This window comes from Filicampus tigris, chromosome 18 (assembly GCF_054856515.1).
Source record: "Filicampus tigris isolate MCC_2025a chromosome 18, RoL_Ftig_1.0, whole genome shotgun sequence".
Taxonomy (NCBI): domain Eukaryota; kingdom Metazoa; phylum Chordata; class Actinopteri; order Syngnathiformes; family Syngnathidae; genus Filicampus; species Filicampus tigris.
Window position 1 is genome coordinate 9,960,598 of NC_141234.1, and position 15,760 is coordinate 9,976,357.

The 15,760-nt window shown below is 43.4% G+C and overlaps 1 protein-coding gene across 3 annotated transcripts; it reads left to right on the forward strand.

Annotated features, from left to right (window-relative positions):
- Positions 1–126: 126 nt before the first annotated feature.
- On the forward strand, positions 127–15,638 carry ago4 (argonaute RISC component 4). Of its 3 annotated transcripts, none has more exons than XM_086014189.1 (19): positions 127–308; positions 4,183–4,354; positions 4,456–4,576; positions 4,751–4,932; positions 5,181–5,317; positions 5,887–6,021; positions 6,132–6,219; positions 6,343–6,490; positions 6,595–6,714; positions 6,792–6,953; positions 8,766–8,914; positions 9,070–9,254; positions 9,365–9,524; positions 10,202–10,373; positions 10,545–10,688; positions 10,856–10,990; positions 11,067–11,168; positions 11,670–11,869; positions 11,970–15,638. In XM_086014189.1, the coding sequence occupies exons 1-19, from the start codon at positions 290–292 to the stop codon at positions 12,076–12,078; spliced, it is 2,640 nt and encodes an 879-aa protein (XP_085870315.1). In that variant the 5' UTR covers positions 127–289; the 3' UTR covers positions 12,079–15,638. The 3 variants fall into 3 exon arrangements, with proteins under 3 accessions (XP_085870315.1, XP_085870316.1, XP_085870317.1); XM_086014190.1 differs by having other exon boundaries at positions 8,781–8,914; XM_086014191.1 differs by having other exon boundaries at positions 6,792–6,920.
- Positions 15,639–15,760: the final 122 nt, after the last annotated feature.

The following is a 15,760-nucleotide window of genomic DNA, read 5'->3' on the forward strand; positions in this document are numbered from 1 at the left end:
TAATTTAATTGCAGCTTGGTTAGTGTTTACTGGAGTCGCCAAAGGACTCGCGCATGCGCACATTGCGACAAACTGCTTCCCACTCGCGCATGCGCAGTTACAAATCCCCAGCGCCAGAAGCGGCAGTATCAGTAGTTGGGGTCAGCCAGCCCAGTCAACAGCACACCTCGCTGTCTTTTATTCCCTTTTTCTTAAATTAGCCACTTTAAGCTTCGCGATACCGCCCCCAATTTCAGCGTCGGTACGGAGCCGCCAGGCCGGGACAGAGTCGGAGAGAGAGGCCTCGGCAATGGAAGCGCTCGGACCCGGTAAGAAATGAAACAAATGAGAGGCGAGCGTTAAGCGGAGAGAGCCGCGCATGCGACTCGCGTTCTCAGGTGTGCGACTTCACTGGGGGCCGCGGCTGCGCTGAGGCCTCGGAGCACGGACGGAAAACAAACGCAGACCCACCCCGCGTGTCATTATTGACGTGGAGTGAATTCCTTTGCTCGAACGTCGAACGCTTGTGTATTGTGTGTGTTCTGCGGATATCGCCGTTTGGTTTTATTTATGTTAGGCACGCACGTCTCGTCGTGTCGGAGCTGGTATTGTGTGAGTGGGGATTTAACTAGGACCTCCTTCCTCCCTTCCGCGTCGTTCGTAGCGTGTTCACGTTGATGTTTACACGACATGTTTCATCATATCGATCAAAACCAAGATGTTTGGACAGTGACAGCAGGCCATCTGGTCGACGTTTAGCAAATTGTGCCACATATTTGCCCAGCCTTATTCTCGAGCCGTTTTATTTTTGAGCGATCGCCATCAGGACAGCGTGCTTGCTTTCTGGGCTTTTCCCGTTCGAGATCAGTCTCTCCCCCCCCCACACACAAAAAAGGGAAGGTTCAACAAGAAAATGAAGACATTTAACGAATCGCTGGCGAGTTAACACGAGATTTTAGTGGCCGTATTATTGCGTCGGGCTCCCCTGCCTGGCCAGCAGCCATGCGCATGTGAGGACACAGCGGGAATGGATGGCGCTTTTCACCATCACACGGCTGCAGGCATGCTCCATGTTACTCATCTGCTATATGATAACAAAGCCACTTCCCGGCTGTGCAGTTGTCTCAAGGAAGCGTGCACCTTAACACTAGGCGATAACAATTACAAGCTGCAATTTTTTTTGTAACACAAATAAACACATCCTTCCTCTTGTTTGTGATAGACTGCTTTGTTGAGCATATCAACATTTTCTAAAATGTGTTAGATCACTCATTTGTAAGCAAGCAAAGAGGAGACGCGTTACAGTAAGGCGTTGGTGTTCTTTTTGCAGTGGAAATTGTAAATGTATTATCAGAATGCTGGTTATGTGGCAGGGCCAAGGGGATGCATGGAGAAAATCAATTGGACAAGTGTCCACAGGTGTGTGTGCATTCACACTCACTATGGAAGCTTTATCATGCAAGTTTTTATTTGCCTCGACTAGGATGCAGATTTTTACAAAATTTTAATCAAACTAGAAATTCTCATTGTTACGATTTTAGCAAACTTACACCATGGGCGCAGCAGAAAGTAATTGAAGTGTACCATCACAAAAAAAAAAAATGGGCAACTCGCACCTGTACGCTCAAGTGATTGAGCACCACTTATCTAAAGATGCTCTGGAATGGAAAAAGATTCCACACACAGTATGCTGTTCTGTATTTTATCGAATCACAAACACATGGTGCGATTGTCAAGGAAGAGGCAGAGAGGATAGAATAAAGGAGAGAGTGTAAGTATTTTGACAGGGTGTGCAAGCTATGATTAATCGCCCCTCCACTGACAGCACCTGCGCATTTCAGTAACAAAGACTCTCCACGATTTACTTTCTAGCCACAGGTACATATCAAATCATAAATAAGATTGTAAATAATTTATACCTAAATATTCTGCACACATTGTTTTGGTACTTTTACAAAGTATGACGTTCACAATGGAAGTTGTGGTTTTGAAAGTACTCTTTAAATTTTTTTTTTTTTTTTTTTTAATGTCTATATGGTAAATTTAGATAAGAGTGCTGAAAAAAGAAGGCAAGTTAATGGTTATGAGTGTGCACAAATTTAGCCCAAATTCTTGAAGCAACTAAATGAAGCTTTCTCGCAGTCCGCTGCAGTTCCTTAATCCAGGTATTTGCAGGTGTGGGCGTCAGTGCACTGGCCGCTTAGTCCTGTTCAGTCTCTGAGTCATCAGCAGGCCGGACCATCATGCTCAGCACAGACCCAGCTGTCCAACTGCTTGGTCACGCTTTGGTTACCCGGGACACATAAAGATTAACATAAATGTACCTTCATCAATGCACATATAAATGTGGGCGGAAAAAAATCAAGTGTTTTTCAGCCCCTTTGGTTCAATTCAGCGGCACGCATCTACCAAAATAACTTAACTGAAAACTGGATATAGTGACAGTAATACATACTTTTTCGATTGTTGTTGGTTCTTTGCGCTGTTATTTGTTGAATCCATTAGCAGACTCTCTCCATTCCGCCTACACTCCCCTTGATGGAAATACAGGCCAGATTCAGAGCAGATCTGTACCACTTACTGGTTAGCTAGCTTTTTCTATGGTGGTCTTTGGACATTAGTTGGCCATTTAATTAAAGTTGATTGACGCTCACCGACTACGTAATCAGCAGCAAGATTGCAGAATTGACTGTTAGAGAAAAGCAGTTTTCACTTTCATTCTAACACTAAATAGGTGACCGCTTAGATTGGAGGATAAAAAAAACTTGTGATGCGTAGACTGGTTATTGGGGTCATATTTTGTTGAATCATTTTTTGATCAGCCATTTTTTGACTTTTTCAAGTGATGAGATAGCAGCTGAGGAGGCTCTAGATAGGAAGCTACAAGCTCTTTTACAAAAAATCAAAGTAGAAGAGAAATTCTTCATTTTTTAATGGTATTCAAATGAATCTATAAACCATTTACAAAGAGCACAATCATTAAACAAAACACTCAAAAGCTCTAAAAACAATAGCTGAATAATAATGCTTCAGTGCGTTGCAGCACATTTCTAGTCAAGTGCTAACGTAGCTTAAACTCATGTTCCAACAAGACTGTAGCACAACTTGATAAAGACAACACTGGGAATAAAGGCATTGTCAAGAAGGATGAGTCACACGCAGACAGTCATACAAAGCTAACAATAGCAAGGCAGCAATCAAACCACTGCTACTATGCTGGAAGAGTGTTTAGCTGGGCGGATGGGGGGTTGTCATTTGGGGCCCGCTCTTGATAGGGGCATACAGGCGAATGTGTTTTGGTGAAGCAACGGGGCCTTGATTGTCTGCGCTCTCGCGCCTCACTTGTTAACTGGAGCGTGTGGCTGCATGGAGTTCAGCAGGACCCCCACAGTCCTTTAGCTGTCAGTTGACAAAAGCAGCCCCCACCCGACCCTCCTTCAATACCACCGAAGCTGATGACGCTGAACGTCTATTTGTGGTCATGCATGTCCCATAAATTCAACATGAAGATAAATGCGATCACAACTACTATCGCATTTGGATGTAAATCCGTGTTGATGTGAGGGAGATGAGTCAGTATCTGGAGGAGGGAGCCGTGATAGGGCAGCGGGATTCGGATCGTTGCCTTTTTTTTTTTTTTCCTCTTCATATAAACTTTGCTGTGCTTGAATTTGACTAAATTCTGAAGAAATCATACTTTAGTTGTACTGCTGAGCATGCTCTGTTCTGGCTTAATGACAGAGCGAGGGGTCCAAGAAAGGGTCAACTGAAAAATGTAACCTCTGCAACCCTATATTTAGCTTGGATGCGTTGACTTTATACTTTATATTTATAATGTTGATATAGGGCGATATTTGCGCCTTGTACCAAATGTAACGGTAATCCCAGACTGCGCGCTACCCCTCCATATGGCGTTGCTGCTGTCTGTCTGAGAGACGCGTCGGCTTTGTCTCAATGTTTGGGGTGGGTGCCCTCGTATGTCTGGGCGGAGTTGGGGGTGGGCCGACTGATAATTGGAGGTCATTGTTTCGCTGACCCCACTTTGACCCACATGGTCAGGGAGGCCAGAGTCCAGGATCAATCGGCAGCGCATTTGTGCGTGCCTTCGTGGGCCTATTTCAGCACAGGTGACCCCGATGAAATGGTGAACAAGCCCGGCGTTGAAATTCGGGTGAATGACGTCTCTTCCTTCCATGTCTCCAGGCCCGCCTGCCCCTACCTCTCTGTTCCAGCCTCCGCGGCGTCCCGGCCTCGGCACGGTGGGGAAACACATCCGTCTCCTGGCCAACCACTTCCAAGTGCAGATTCCCAAGATTGATGTCTATCACTATGATATTGACATCAAGCCTGAGAAACGGCCGCGGAGGGTCAACAGGTAGCTTTGCGTCAATTTGGAGTCCCCGCCCTTGTCAACAGCACCACATTGTGTCATTATTACCGTTTGCGCACCTTGGCACTCATTTTCTTGCCTTCCAGGGAGGTGGTGGACACGATGGTGCGGCACTTCAAGATGCAAATATTTGGAGATCGACAACCTGGCTATGATGGGAAAAGGAACATGTACACAGCACATCCACTGCCAATAGGGAGAGACAGGGTTAGTATCTCACATTTACTCCGAATAGTTGAATCACACTCCATTTCCTGAAGGCAAGGCACACCTGGATCCGACTTGAAATAACCTGTTATTATCCTTTTCCTTGAAATGCTGCTTGTTTCTGTGAACGTATTTGCCTTGTTCTGTGGTTTTCATTTTCTCCGTCATGGTTAGGTGGATCTGGAGGTGACGCTACCTGGCGAAGGGAAGGATCAAACTTTCAAGGTGTCCTTGCAGTGGGTGTCTGTGGTCAGTCTTCAGATGCTCCTTGAAGCCTTGTCCGGTCACCTGAATGAAGTCCCGGAGGACTCCGTCCAGGCTCTGGATGTCATCACGCGGCATCTCCCTTCCATGAGGTCTTCATTTGTCGATTGCGACACTTTACTCAAAATGTGTGGCTGTCTTATTGCGTTGCACTGTTTGAGTCATCGACCAAATTTCATGCTATCTTGCATCCTGATCAAATTGTCGCACATAATGGATGCCATTTCTAGCTTTTAAATCTGCATATATTAAGGTATTGTGATGATGACATGGCAAACCTGACTCCACTTTTTTTTTTAATTAAAAAAAAAGTTTTTTTTTTGGGTGCCGATTTCCACAGGTACACTCCAGTGGGGCGCTCGTTCTTTTCTCCTCCTGAAGGCTACTACCATCCTTTGGGTGGAGGAAGGGAAGTGTGGTTTGGTTTCCATCAGTCCGTCCGTCCTGCTATGTGGAACATGATGCTCAACATTGATGGTTAGGCTGTGCTGCAACTCTTTGGCTGACTTAAAAGATTTCACAATATGATTACTGTGAAAAAGAAATGTTCATGTGTCATAACAAAACAGAACATAGTTTCCTCATGATGTGCCTTTCTCTAAGCTTAGACTGTCGGACATTTTTTTTTTTTCAAAATCTTTTCAACACACCCTCACACTCGGACCTCCCCCAAAAATCAATTAAAAGACCCAAGTGTAGTTTAACCCTAACCTCACTTTTTTGTGAGCAATTCTTATACATTAACAATCCCTAAATATGCAATCCAGCAACCTCCCAAGTAACTCACACGTAACTTTTTCCATTATGCAAAGTCAGATGCGCTATTTAGACCAAATTATCGTTCTTGAAATAGGACCTTCAGCCTGACTGCGTTACGTTTGAAGCCTCCTTAAAGCATCTGTACATAATCAACGCTACATTCCTTTTTGCCCCTTCCACTCGATCCCATGCTCTGCCTACGATATATCATGCATGAAATTGCTCTGCTCATAGTTAGTAATTAAGGAGGACTATTGATTAATGTGGCATCTCTCTTCCCCTCCCAGTGTCGGCCACTGCTTTCTACCGTGCTCAGCCTGTGATTGAGTTCATGTGCGAAGTTTTAGATATACAGAACATCAATGAACAGACCAAACCCCTGACTGATTCGCAGCGTGTCAAATTTACCAAGGAAATAAGAGGTGAGTGTTGGCGAAATAGTGTTTGTGTTTGACATTGCTTCGGGGAAATAGAATCCCGCTGCTCTGCATTGCTGTACCCCCTTTTTTTCTTTTTTTTCTTGTTTTAACAGGCTTAAAAGTGGAGGTCACACACTGTGGTCAGATGAAGCGGAAGTATCGTGTGTGCAATGTTACGCGCCGGCCGGCCAGCCACCAAACGTAAGTCGCTACCGGCTGTTGTCATTTTGACCAATCTCAAGCTGTTTATGTTTTGCGAATTTGTATTAGAAATGACTGTATTGTTTTCTTTGCAGTTTATCCACATTGTCCTTTTCCTGACAGGTTCCCCTTACAGCTTGAGAATGGCCAGGCAATGGAGTGCACAGTCGCTCAGTATTTCAAGCAGAAGTACAATCTGCAGCTCAAGTATCCACATTTACCCTGTCTGCAGGTAGGACAGGAACAGAAGCACACTTACCTGCCATTGGAGGTGAGAAAGAGACCGTTTTTACACTTTAATATCCTAAAGTGACTTCAGTGTTCCACAAAACTCCTCCTCCTAATGACCGCTCACTTTTTGTATGGGCAATGTAGGTCTGCAACATTGTAGCCGGACAACGCTGCATAAAAAAACTGACCGACAACCAGACGTCCACCATGATCAAAGCGACCGCTCGCTCTGCCCCTGACAGACAAGAAGAGATCAGCAGACTGGTGAGTGAAGATCCATGTGTGGTCTAAGTTTGTTTCCTTCACCCCTTTTGTCCTAATCTCCTCTTTACCTCACCCAGGTCAAAAGCAACAGCATGGTCGGGGGCCCGGACCCGTATCTGAAGGAATTTGGCATTGTGGTCCACAATGACATGACTGAGGTGACCGGACGAGTGCTCCCTGCGCCCATGCTACAGTATGGGGGCCGGGTGAGTACAGACACAGGGAGGGACTGTGGCAGGGTGAGTACCGGGACGGGGGCTACACTTTGGGGTCACAAGCTAAATGATGAATGCACTTAGAATGAATGTGGGAACAATGGGCTTTTCTTTCCAGGTTTGCAGAACTAGTCTTATTGAGTCATCTATATATTAATGCCCTTTATTGGTTATGAATCAAATTTAATTTAACTACGTCAAAACCTAACAGCACAAAAAAGAATGCATTTCCTTACAGACTAACTAGAGCAGCAATTAAGTAGACCTGGAAGAAGCCCTGTGTGGGGAAAATCCTGCGGTGCAACTCAGCAGTCTCAGTGTGCAAATCTTCGATACCAGGGGTGGGCAATTAATTTTACAAAGTGGCCACGTGAGAAAGTGGAACCACTCAATTGCATTCCCATATTTATTTCATGTATTTATGTAACGCATAAAATTGTATTGTTTTAATCCGCTTCTATTGTGGAGCAATGGTATGTTGATTTATGTTATTTGTAACTAAAGATTTAGTCCCACATTGAGAACATATTGAATCATTTCCAAAAATCCTAATCATGAAAGACTGCTGATTCACCCACTGAATCTCAATTCAGCCATCCGGTCTGAATCTGGAGAGAACCAAGTCAATTGCGTTGATTGATGCTGAAATTGGCGATTGAGATTTTTGTGCCGATCCATGGGGAAATCGGCATGCTGAGATATTTTCATCTATTCCAAGACCGGAGCAAGTATTCCTGTTTAAAAATGTCAACTTAGCCCGGTACTTTCACCATCCTTGGTGAAAAAGGCTGAATGGGGATTCAAGGATTGCGCGTAAATGGGGGTGAGATGAATGCGTTGCCACCAGGATGCCGATGAGACTTGTTATCACCTACTACAATGTGCACAGCAGTAAAAAAAAAAAAAAAATTAAGCCATTTGAGGGGCAATTTGGCTTTCTTTCAAGAAATAAAACACCCTGCAATTCTGCTGACACGTAATATAATCTTGATCTCTCTCTTTATAAGTGTTTGGATGGATTTCGCATTTTGTTCTGCGCTCGATTTACAGTTGTTCACATTGTTTGATTTAAGAGCTTAACACGGCACTCTTTCTTCCACTCGCAATTGAATAGTTGGCCATTTGCCTCCTGGGACAGCAAGTCTAATCGGCTTCCAGTGAATACCTTTTAAATGTGGACTTTAAGCCTTTCCCATTTGTCTCATTGCTTTGAATGAATGGTCCAGATTTCATTTTAAGTTTGTTTGTATGCGTCAGTTGTACTGCCTGACATTTTGATATGGGAAAGGCTTTTGTCTTGCTCATCTGTAACATACTCTATGATTTAGTTTCTATTGCTTGAAATAATCCTTGACCAATACAAGTATGTATTTCTATTTCTTGATGAATTAGGGAATCACTAAACACATGTTGCCAAATGGCCACAATTAACTACTTGGGTCATTTGCTAAGGAACCAACTAGGCTCTTAATAGACTTTAGTAAAGCGTGTTAACCAAGTAGAAAGCTTCTGCCCACTTGGATTTGTATTTACAACCATATTCAATTCGGAGCAAGATATTATTCTGTGCAAAAACAGTGACACACTTGGAACAAAAATGAAAACGTTTTTGAGACATTTGCATTACTTTAAATGAAAATGAAAGCAATCTCAAAAATGTAAACGCACACATTATCCTTTAGTGTGAAGTTTTACAAAGCTTCCATGAGGCCTGGAAAAATGATGATAGAAAGTGTAAAAGAGTTGAATGTGTCTTGGCTATCCTCTTGCCTGTTAATCCATGCAGTAAACCTTGTGTATCAGCTCATCCAACCGGGGGGTTGACTAAGAGGGTAGGGACTCTCTCCGCAGAATAAAACGGTGGCCACGCCCAATCAGGGCGTGTGGGACATGAGGGGCAAGCAGTTCTATGCCGGCATCGAGATCAAGGTCTGGGCTGTGGCCTGCTTCGCGCCACAGAAACAGTGCAGAGAGGACCTGCTGAAGTGAGTGCCAGAATGAATAAATCAGAAGCATCACTTGCAAAGCTTTTAGTCCTCGTTAAAGTGCGCCGACTACCGGCTACGTCGCGCTTAATGGAGAGCCTTGGATATCATCTGCTCCTTGCTGGTTGCTAATGAGCTTGGCTTAATTTTGGTAGGAGCTTCACTGACCAATTGCGTAAGATCTCAAAGGATGCTGGGATGCCCATTCAGGGCCAGCCGTGTTTCTGTAAATATGCACAAGGAGCGGACAGTGTGGAACCCATGTTCAAGCACCTCAAGATGTCTTATGTGGGTCTACAGCTCATTGTTGTCATCCTGCCCGGCAAAACGCCCGTCTATGGTAAGCGTGCTGTTTGTGGTTTGATGTCCCAGTGCATGAGGTAAAACTAGGTGAGGCATAAGGAACGTTTGTTTTAACAATTATTTGGTCATCTCGATTCTTCCCCACAGCTGAGGTGAAGCGAGTGGGAGACACTCTCCTCGGCATGGCCACCCAGTGCGTTCAGGTGAAGAACGTTGTAAAGACGTCGCCGCAAACGCTCTCCAACCTCTGCCTCAAGATCAATGCCAAGCTGGGTGGCATCAACAACGTCCTCGTGCCACACCAGAGGTCTGGAGCCTTTTTTCTTTTTCAATGGGAAGTCAACCGAAATTTTTTTTTTTTTTACGATTTGTCTGCGCCCCCACTTTTAGGCAAACATGGTATTGTGATTACAATTGCTTTTGTGGAATATGGGTTAAGTAAAATCCACCCGTTTTTAGACATCTCTTTGTCACTTTCTGTCGACTGAAAATGACATCACAGTTGCTCAGGGCTCAAGTAACAACCAGTCACGGAGCACGTAGCAATTGTAATCAGAATGCTGCGTTTAGAGTAGTGGGGGCAAATACAACACATTGATAATAACATTTTTGGGTTGACTTTTCCTTTAATGTCTTAGGTTGGTTGAATTATGCAATATAAAACAAAGATATTACTTTTCTATTTGGCAATATTGCATCTTTGTACCACAGTATTTTGTGGCTTTGTGACCTTTCAGAGTAAAAAAAAAAAAAAAAAAAATTCACATGATAACAGTCATCTGAAAATTACAGACGTGATTAACACCAGACCAACTCAACTTTATTTATCGAGAACTTTAAAAAAAAACATTAGCTGTGACAAAGTGCTGTTGTATCCATAGAAGTCGTGATTTGAGTGAGTCCTGTGCGATGTCTTGAAGCTCCATAATCTTGGCGCCACTATTTTTTATTTATTTATTTATTTTTCCTGTTTGTATTTTTCAGGCCGTCCGTGTTCCAGCAGCCCGTCATCTTCCTGGGCGCAGATGTCACTCATCCTCCAGCAGGTGATGGGAAGAAGCCATCTATAGCGGCGGTGGTGGGCAGCATGGATGGCCACCCCAGCCGTTACTGCGCTACAGTGCGAGTCCAGACGTCCCGTCAAGACATGTCCCAGGTTTTTAAACCCTTTGAATTTGCAGCATTATAGAGGAGAGGTTAGTCTTTAGTTACAAGAGGAAATTAATTCAGATGAGAACTTGGGAGGTTGGTATTTTATTTATTTTTTTCCTTAGTGCTGGTAATTTTTGACAAGACCTTTTTTTTTTTTTTTTTTTGGTCTCTTTAGGAGCAGCTCTTCAGTCAGGAGGTCATTCAAGATCTGACCAACATGGTGCGGGAGCTACTGATCCAGTTTTACAAGTCCACACGCTTCAAGCCCACTCGTATCATTTATTATCGGGGCGGTGTGTCTGAAGGCCAGATGAAACAGGTGCCACATTACGCTATGTTCCTAATTACGCAGTGGAGGATTTCAAAAACATTTCGGTTTTAGCTTTTCTCTGCATGGTTTTGCATGTATGGTTTCTTTTGTCTGTTTCGACACATAATAAATGGTTATAAATGTTCCTTTACATTTTTTTGGTTGTACATTTTCAGGTAGCGTGGCCGGAGTTAATAGCCATCAGGAAAGCGTGCATCAGTCTGGAGGAGGATTACCGGCCTGGCATTACCTACATTGTGGTCCAGAAACGCCACCACACTCGTCTTTTCTGCTCTGACAAAGCTGAGAGGGTAAGGGACGTTTACATTCTTATTTTATCTACCACTGCATTATAAAATGTCTGTTCTTTCCGTGTGTTACTTTTAGGTTGGAAAGAGTGGTAACGTACCAGCTGGTACCACAGTGGACAGCACCATTACACATCCGTCCGAGTTTGATTTCTATCTGTGCAGCCACGCTGGAATTCAGGTGAGGCACTGTATTGCGCACATTTCTAGATGCGACTCTACATGCTCTAAATTCTGTGAATCCACTACAAAGCAAAGGCATAAAATAATTTGGAATGCAATGGGGTACATGATGCAAGTTTTCACTGATGTATTTTTGCATTGAAATAGTCCCGTCCAAATTGGAACAGTGTGACAATTGAACGCGCTCAACTCGACTCAGCTTCTGACGTCACTAACTAGGCCACGCCCCTAATGGCACACATCAAACCCAGTTTAAATTTTGTTAAAAGTTCCCACTATTTAGTGCTACTTTGTTTAAAAAAAAAAAAAAAAAAAAAAAAATTGTCGCAACAAGTTTTTTTTTTTTTTTCGGACCTGGAATGGATTAATTGCATTTCAATGGGGAAAATTGATTGAGTTACAAGCTTGGTCATGGAATGAAAAATCATAATCAAGGTACCAGTGTAAACACATTTTCTTTCTTCTTACAAAAACATTTTCTTGACCCGCGTTCCCTCAGGGTACCAGTCGTCCATCCCACTACCACGTCCTGTGGGATGACAACTGTTTCACGGCCGATGAACTGCAGCTCCTCACCTACCAGCTGTGCCACACCTACGTCCGCTGCACGCGCTCCGTCTCCATCCCGGCACCCGCCTACTACGCCAGGCTGGTGGCTTTCCGTGCCCGATATCATTTGGTGGACAAAGACCACGACAGGTGAGCTTGACCTGGTTCTGTCTCCTGCCTGAAATTGTTAGTTTGCATCACAAGGCTAACATTTACCTTTTTTTATTTTTATTTATTTTTTTTTTTGCAGTGCTGAGGGGAGCCATGTGTCAGGCCAGAGTAATGGCCGTGACCCTCAGGCTTTGGCCAAGGCAGTTCAGATCCACTATGACACTCAACACACCATGTACTTCGCCTAAACTAGCGAGCCTATCTGCCCGTCCACACGTGGACTTCCATGCCGTCTGTATTTTTATCCGTTCTCCGCTAGTCTTTTCCTTGTCGTCTTGTTTTTTTTTTTCCCCCCCTCATCAGTCACTTTTGATTTTCCTAAATGTGCACCAAAGCGACACTTTGACGGGATTCTGTGTCCTGTAGCTTTTTAATGAAACAAGCTCAAGGCAGCGTTCCCGATCAAGTCGCCCTTCTAACCAGCAATTGAGCACTGCAAACCCAAGGGGTTTCCAATGCACGGATGAAAATGACAGGAAAATCACCCCCCCCACACACACACACACACAGACACACACACACATACACACACATCCTACTAATTGAGCCATTATTTTGTGTCGTTTTATTTTTTTCCTGAATCTGAATGTCTGCACTCGTATTTTTAAGATACACTGAGCAATGGAGCGTTTCGGCACCACTTGTGTCGACGTGGCTCTTTCGCTCTCCCAGCTAAGCAGGACTCTGATCTACTTTTACCTCAAAGCCCACCAGGGCAAAATCTGTCACAAGGTCTTGGGTTTTATTGGGTGGTCGGGAGGGAACTCTACATGAAGAGATGGGGGGTGGGTGCGCGGGGGTTGACCTTTTGAGAATGAATATATATATATTATATATATTTTTTTTCCTTTTTATGAGTGTGTTTTAACTTTTCCTCCTTCAGTCTTTTACAAAACGAGGTGACCTGGGTGTCCATGCCCATTACTACTTTCCTCCCATCCTTGCGAAAGAGTAGCCGGCGTATGCGTGCGCGTCTCTGTAAATACATGTGTGAGTATGTTTGTGTGTGCACATGCTTTCATGGCAGGCCACTGAATTGTAAAGGGAAATTGAGGAGATAACTGCTGTAAATGCCTCAGATTTGTTGTTTTTATATTCACACATAACAGTACATATAAACGTATATTTACATCTCTAGTGCAGCTTTGAGAGAAATGACTTAAACAGGCCTCATAGAGGCGTTGTGGGGATTGCCAGCAGTCCTGGGTCGCTTATTGATTCAAATTGTTACACTCTGACTATGATGGGCGGGATTTGCACACATGCAACTATTAATTTTCTGGAGTGAGTGGTATTTCATCTGAGGAACAGTGATAGCTGAGGTCTGACCTGTGATAGTAAATTGTTGTTTGGATAAGGCCTAAAACGTCAGCAACGGCAGTCGTATCAGCGCCACCTTGGGTGTGACAAATAGGATTTTTCTTTGGACCTGATTTTCTGATGACGCTGCGGGATGTTTTTTTTTTTTTTTTTAATATCTCTTGTAGTAATTTCTAGGCCAGAAACCAGAGTAGTTTTTTTTTTTTCTTTTTAGGTCTCATTTGCAAATGATGGCCAATTCATTGCACTGACCCGGGACGCTAGGCAAGCAACAGAGGGCACTCTCGATCTCTATTACCTTTATGCATTTATACATACGAATCAAATAAAGCAGATTTGTAAAATTTTAATATAAGGATGTTTTGTGGTTATCTGAAAAACTGTTGTTTAGAATTTAGTGCTACCGTTGATGTTGTTCTCGTGGTTGTCAATGTTGTAATTGTTGTGATTTGACATTTTGTAAAGTCAGTTGCGGTGAATCTTTACAAGTAGTTCAGGGGCTGCAGGTTAAGGGCGGTAGAGCTTTCGGTTGGAGTTTTCTTGTAGCATCCCGGCTAACGGCGACAAGACGTGAGGCCCCTTGATGGATAAACTCATGCTTCCTTTTTGTTGGTCCAAGGACGACTCGAAGCTAAGTGGCAAATTGGGGGCTTCCGTGTAGCACTCCAGAGTGATGAAACAGATCTGCCTCTGTGTGTCACTGTCTGTCGGTTTTGACCGGTTAGCTGGCGACAATCAGGGATTGTAATTGTAGTGGCACTAGATTGGGGGCTTTGTTTTCAAACGGTTTGCGATAGGCAATGAGATTAAACTTTTTTTTTTTTTTTTAAATGGTTTCAATTACTCTGTGTATTTGATGTATACCCCTTTTACTCTTAAAGTATTTGCTATACAAGTGTGACTTTCTTATTCTCATGCATTTTTAACACTGGAGTGAATGAATTGACTTTAGCATGAGCACTGCCCCTTTCTATTAACACTCATTAAACTATCACTTGCCTTCTGTAGTTGCACAAGTGGCCGCCTCCGAGTGTTGCTTCCGGACAGCCGAGAGCGGTGGTGGGGTGACGGTCGCCGTGCACGCCTCATCAGGGGGGTACAGCTCAAGGTAAAACCCTTTTGTAATAAACCACCCGTAAAGCAGCAGGTTTATTATGAATGAGTTTGAGCACTCACCTGTTGAAGGCGTGCGCGTTGGCTTTAAGCCGAGAATGGGAGGCGTGTCCGGACATTGCATGCAATAACTTTGGAATTGCGTGAAAGGCGGCCCTATAAGGCAAACCGGGGGGGCTGTGGTTTGATATTCATCTGGTCTTACAAATTGAATATTTAACGAAGGTTAAGTCTGATAAACTATCGTGTGCTGTTTGTAAAATGGCAGCGCAAAGCAATATAACCAATTTCTACAGTTGAAATGCGGGAAAACAAAGCAGTAATTCTCACCATTGTGGTTTTTGGTCTACTGTTGTCCCTGTATTTTTTTTTTCTTTCCCCATGTTTCATTTGCTTGTATCAATCAGTGGGGATGTGCATTTGGTGGTATAGTTATAGCCTTTAGACAATTTTCGTTGAGTAGATTTTGCTTGCCTGCATGCCAGACTATTCTCCTACTTAAAAGAAGAAGAAAAAAAAAAACGTTTTTTGGAATCATATTTATAAGGATAAAGACAAAATCTAAATCTTTCTTTGGTGTAAATGTTTATAACTTTGTTGAGACTGTTTAGCAATATCTGTTCAATCTCCTTGTGTATTTTGGAAGATTCCCACACAATGTCAATTTTGTCTATTGTAAGGCGAAGACGCAAGTGGGGTCTGCTCTTTGGGCAGTGTTCAAATTCAAACGAGGTACTTTGTTCAAACATGGGCCCGTTTAAGAGCATACCCCTCTCGTTTTTGTCTAGTTACAGTAGTGAGCCTCCACATTGTCTCCTTCCTGGTTTATGCCTGTGGCCAAGCCTCTTTGTAGGGTGTCTCCTTTTGCCATGGCAACCCCCCCCCCCCCTCACAAGTCACAAAAGGGTTACCTCTTTTTACCGATTAGAAATGAAAAGTTATTTCTGTCCCAAAGGGGAGAGCGCATGAGAAACTGTAAAATTTCCATTATCGGTTTGTTATATCACTTATCTTAATGGAGTTCTTTGTGTATTTTATTTGTTTTTGATGGAGGGGGTCGTTTTAGCTCTGCTCTACAAATGTTGTCAGCTAGTGTTCTCTAATAGCAATATAAAGTATTGGAATGCTTCAATTCAAAGAATGGAGCCGTCCAACACTTTCTGACCAGTAGGTGGAGCATGTTGGAGAACCTCCCCTGTATTGGGCCATTCACAAGGTATTGCTATTATAAAATGCTTTTTTTTTTTTTTTTTAAGCCTGCAGGGAACTCTTGTGTTTATGTGCAAAGTAATAAATTGGTATTTTATGCCTGTAACATTGATTGTGTTTTCTGATCATTTTGCACTGATAGGCTCCCGTGCATGCGTTTTTGTCACTAGATGGCATTTTTGGCCCACAAATGTCATAATAGAGCAGTATCACTCTCATAACGACATT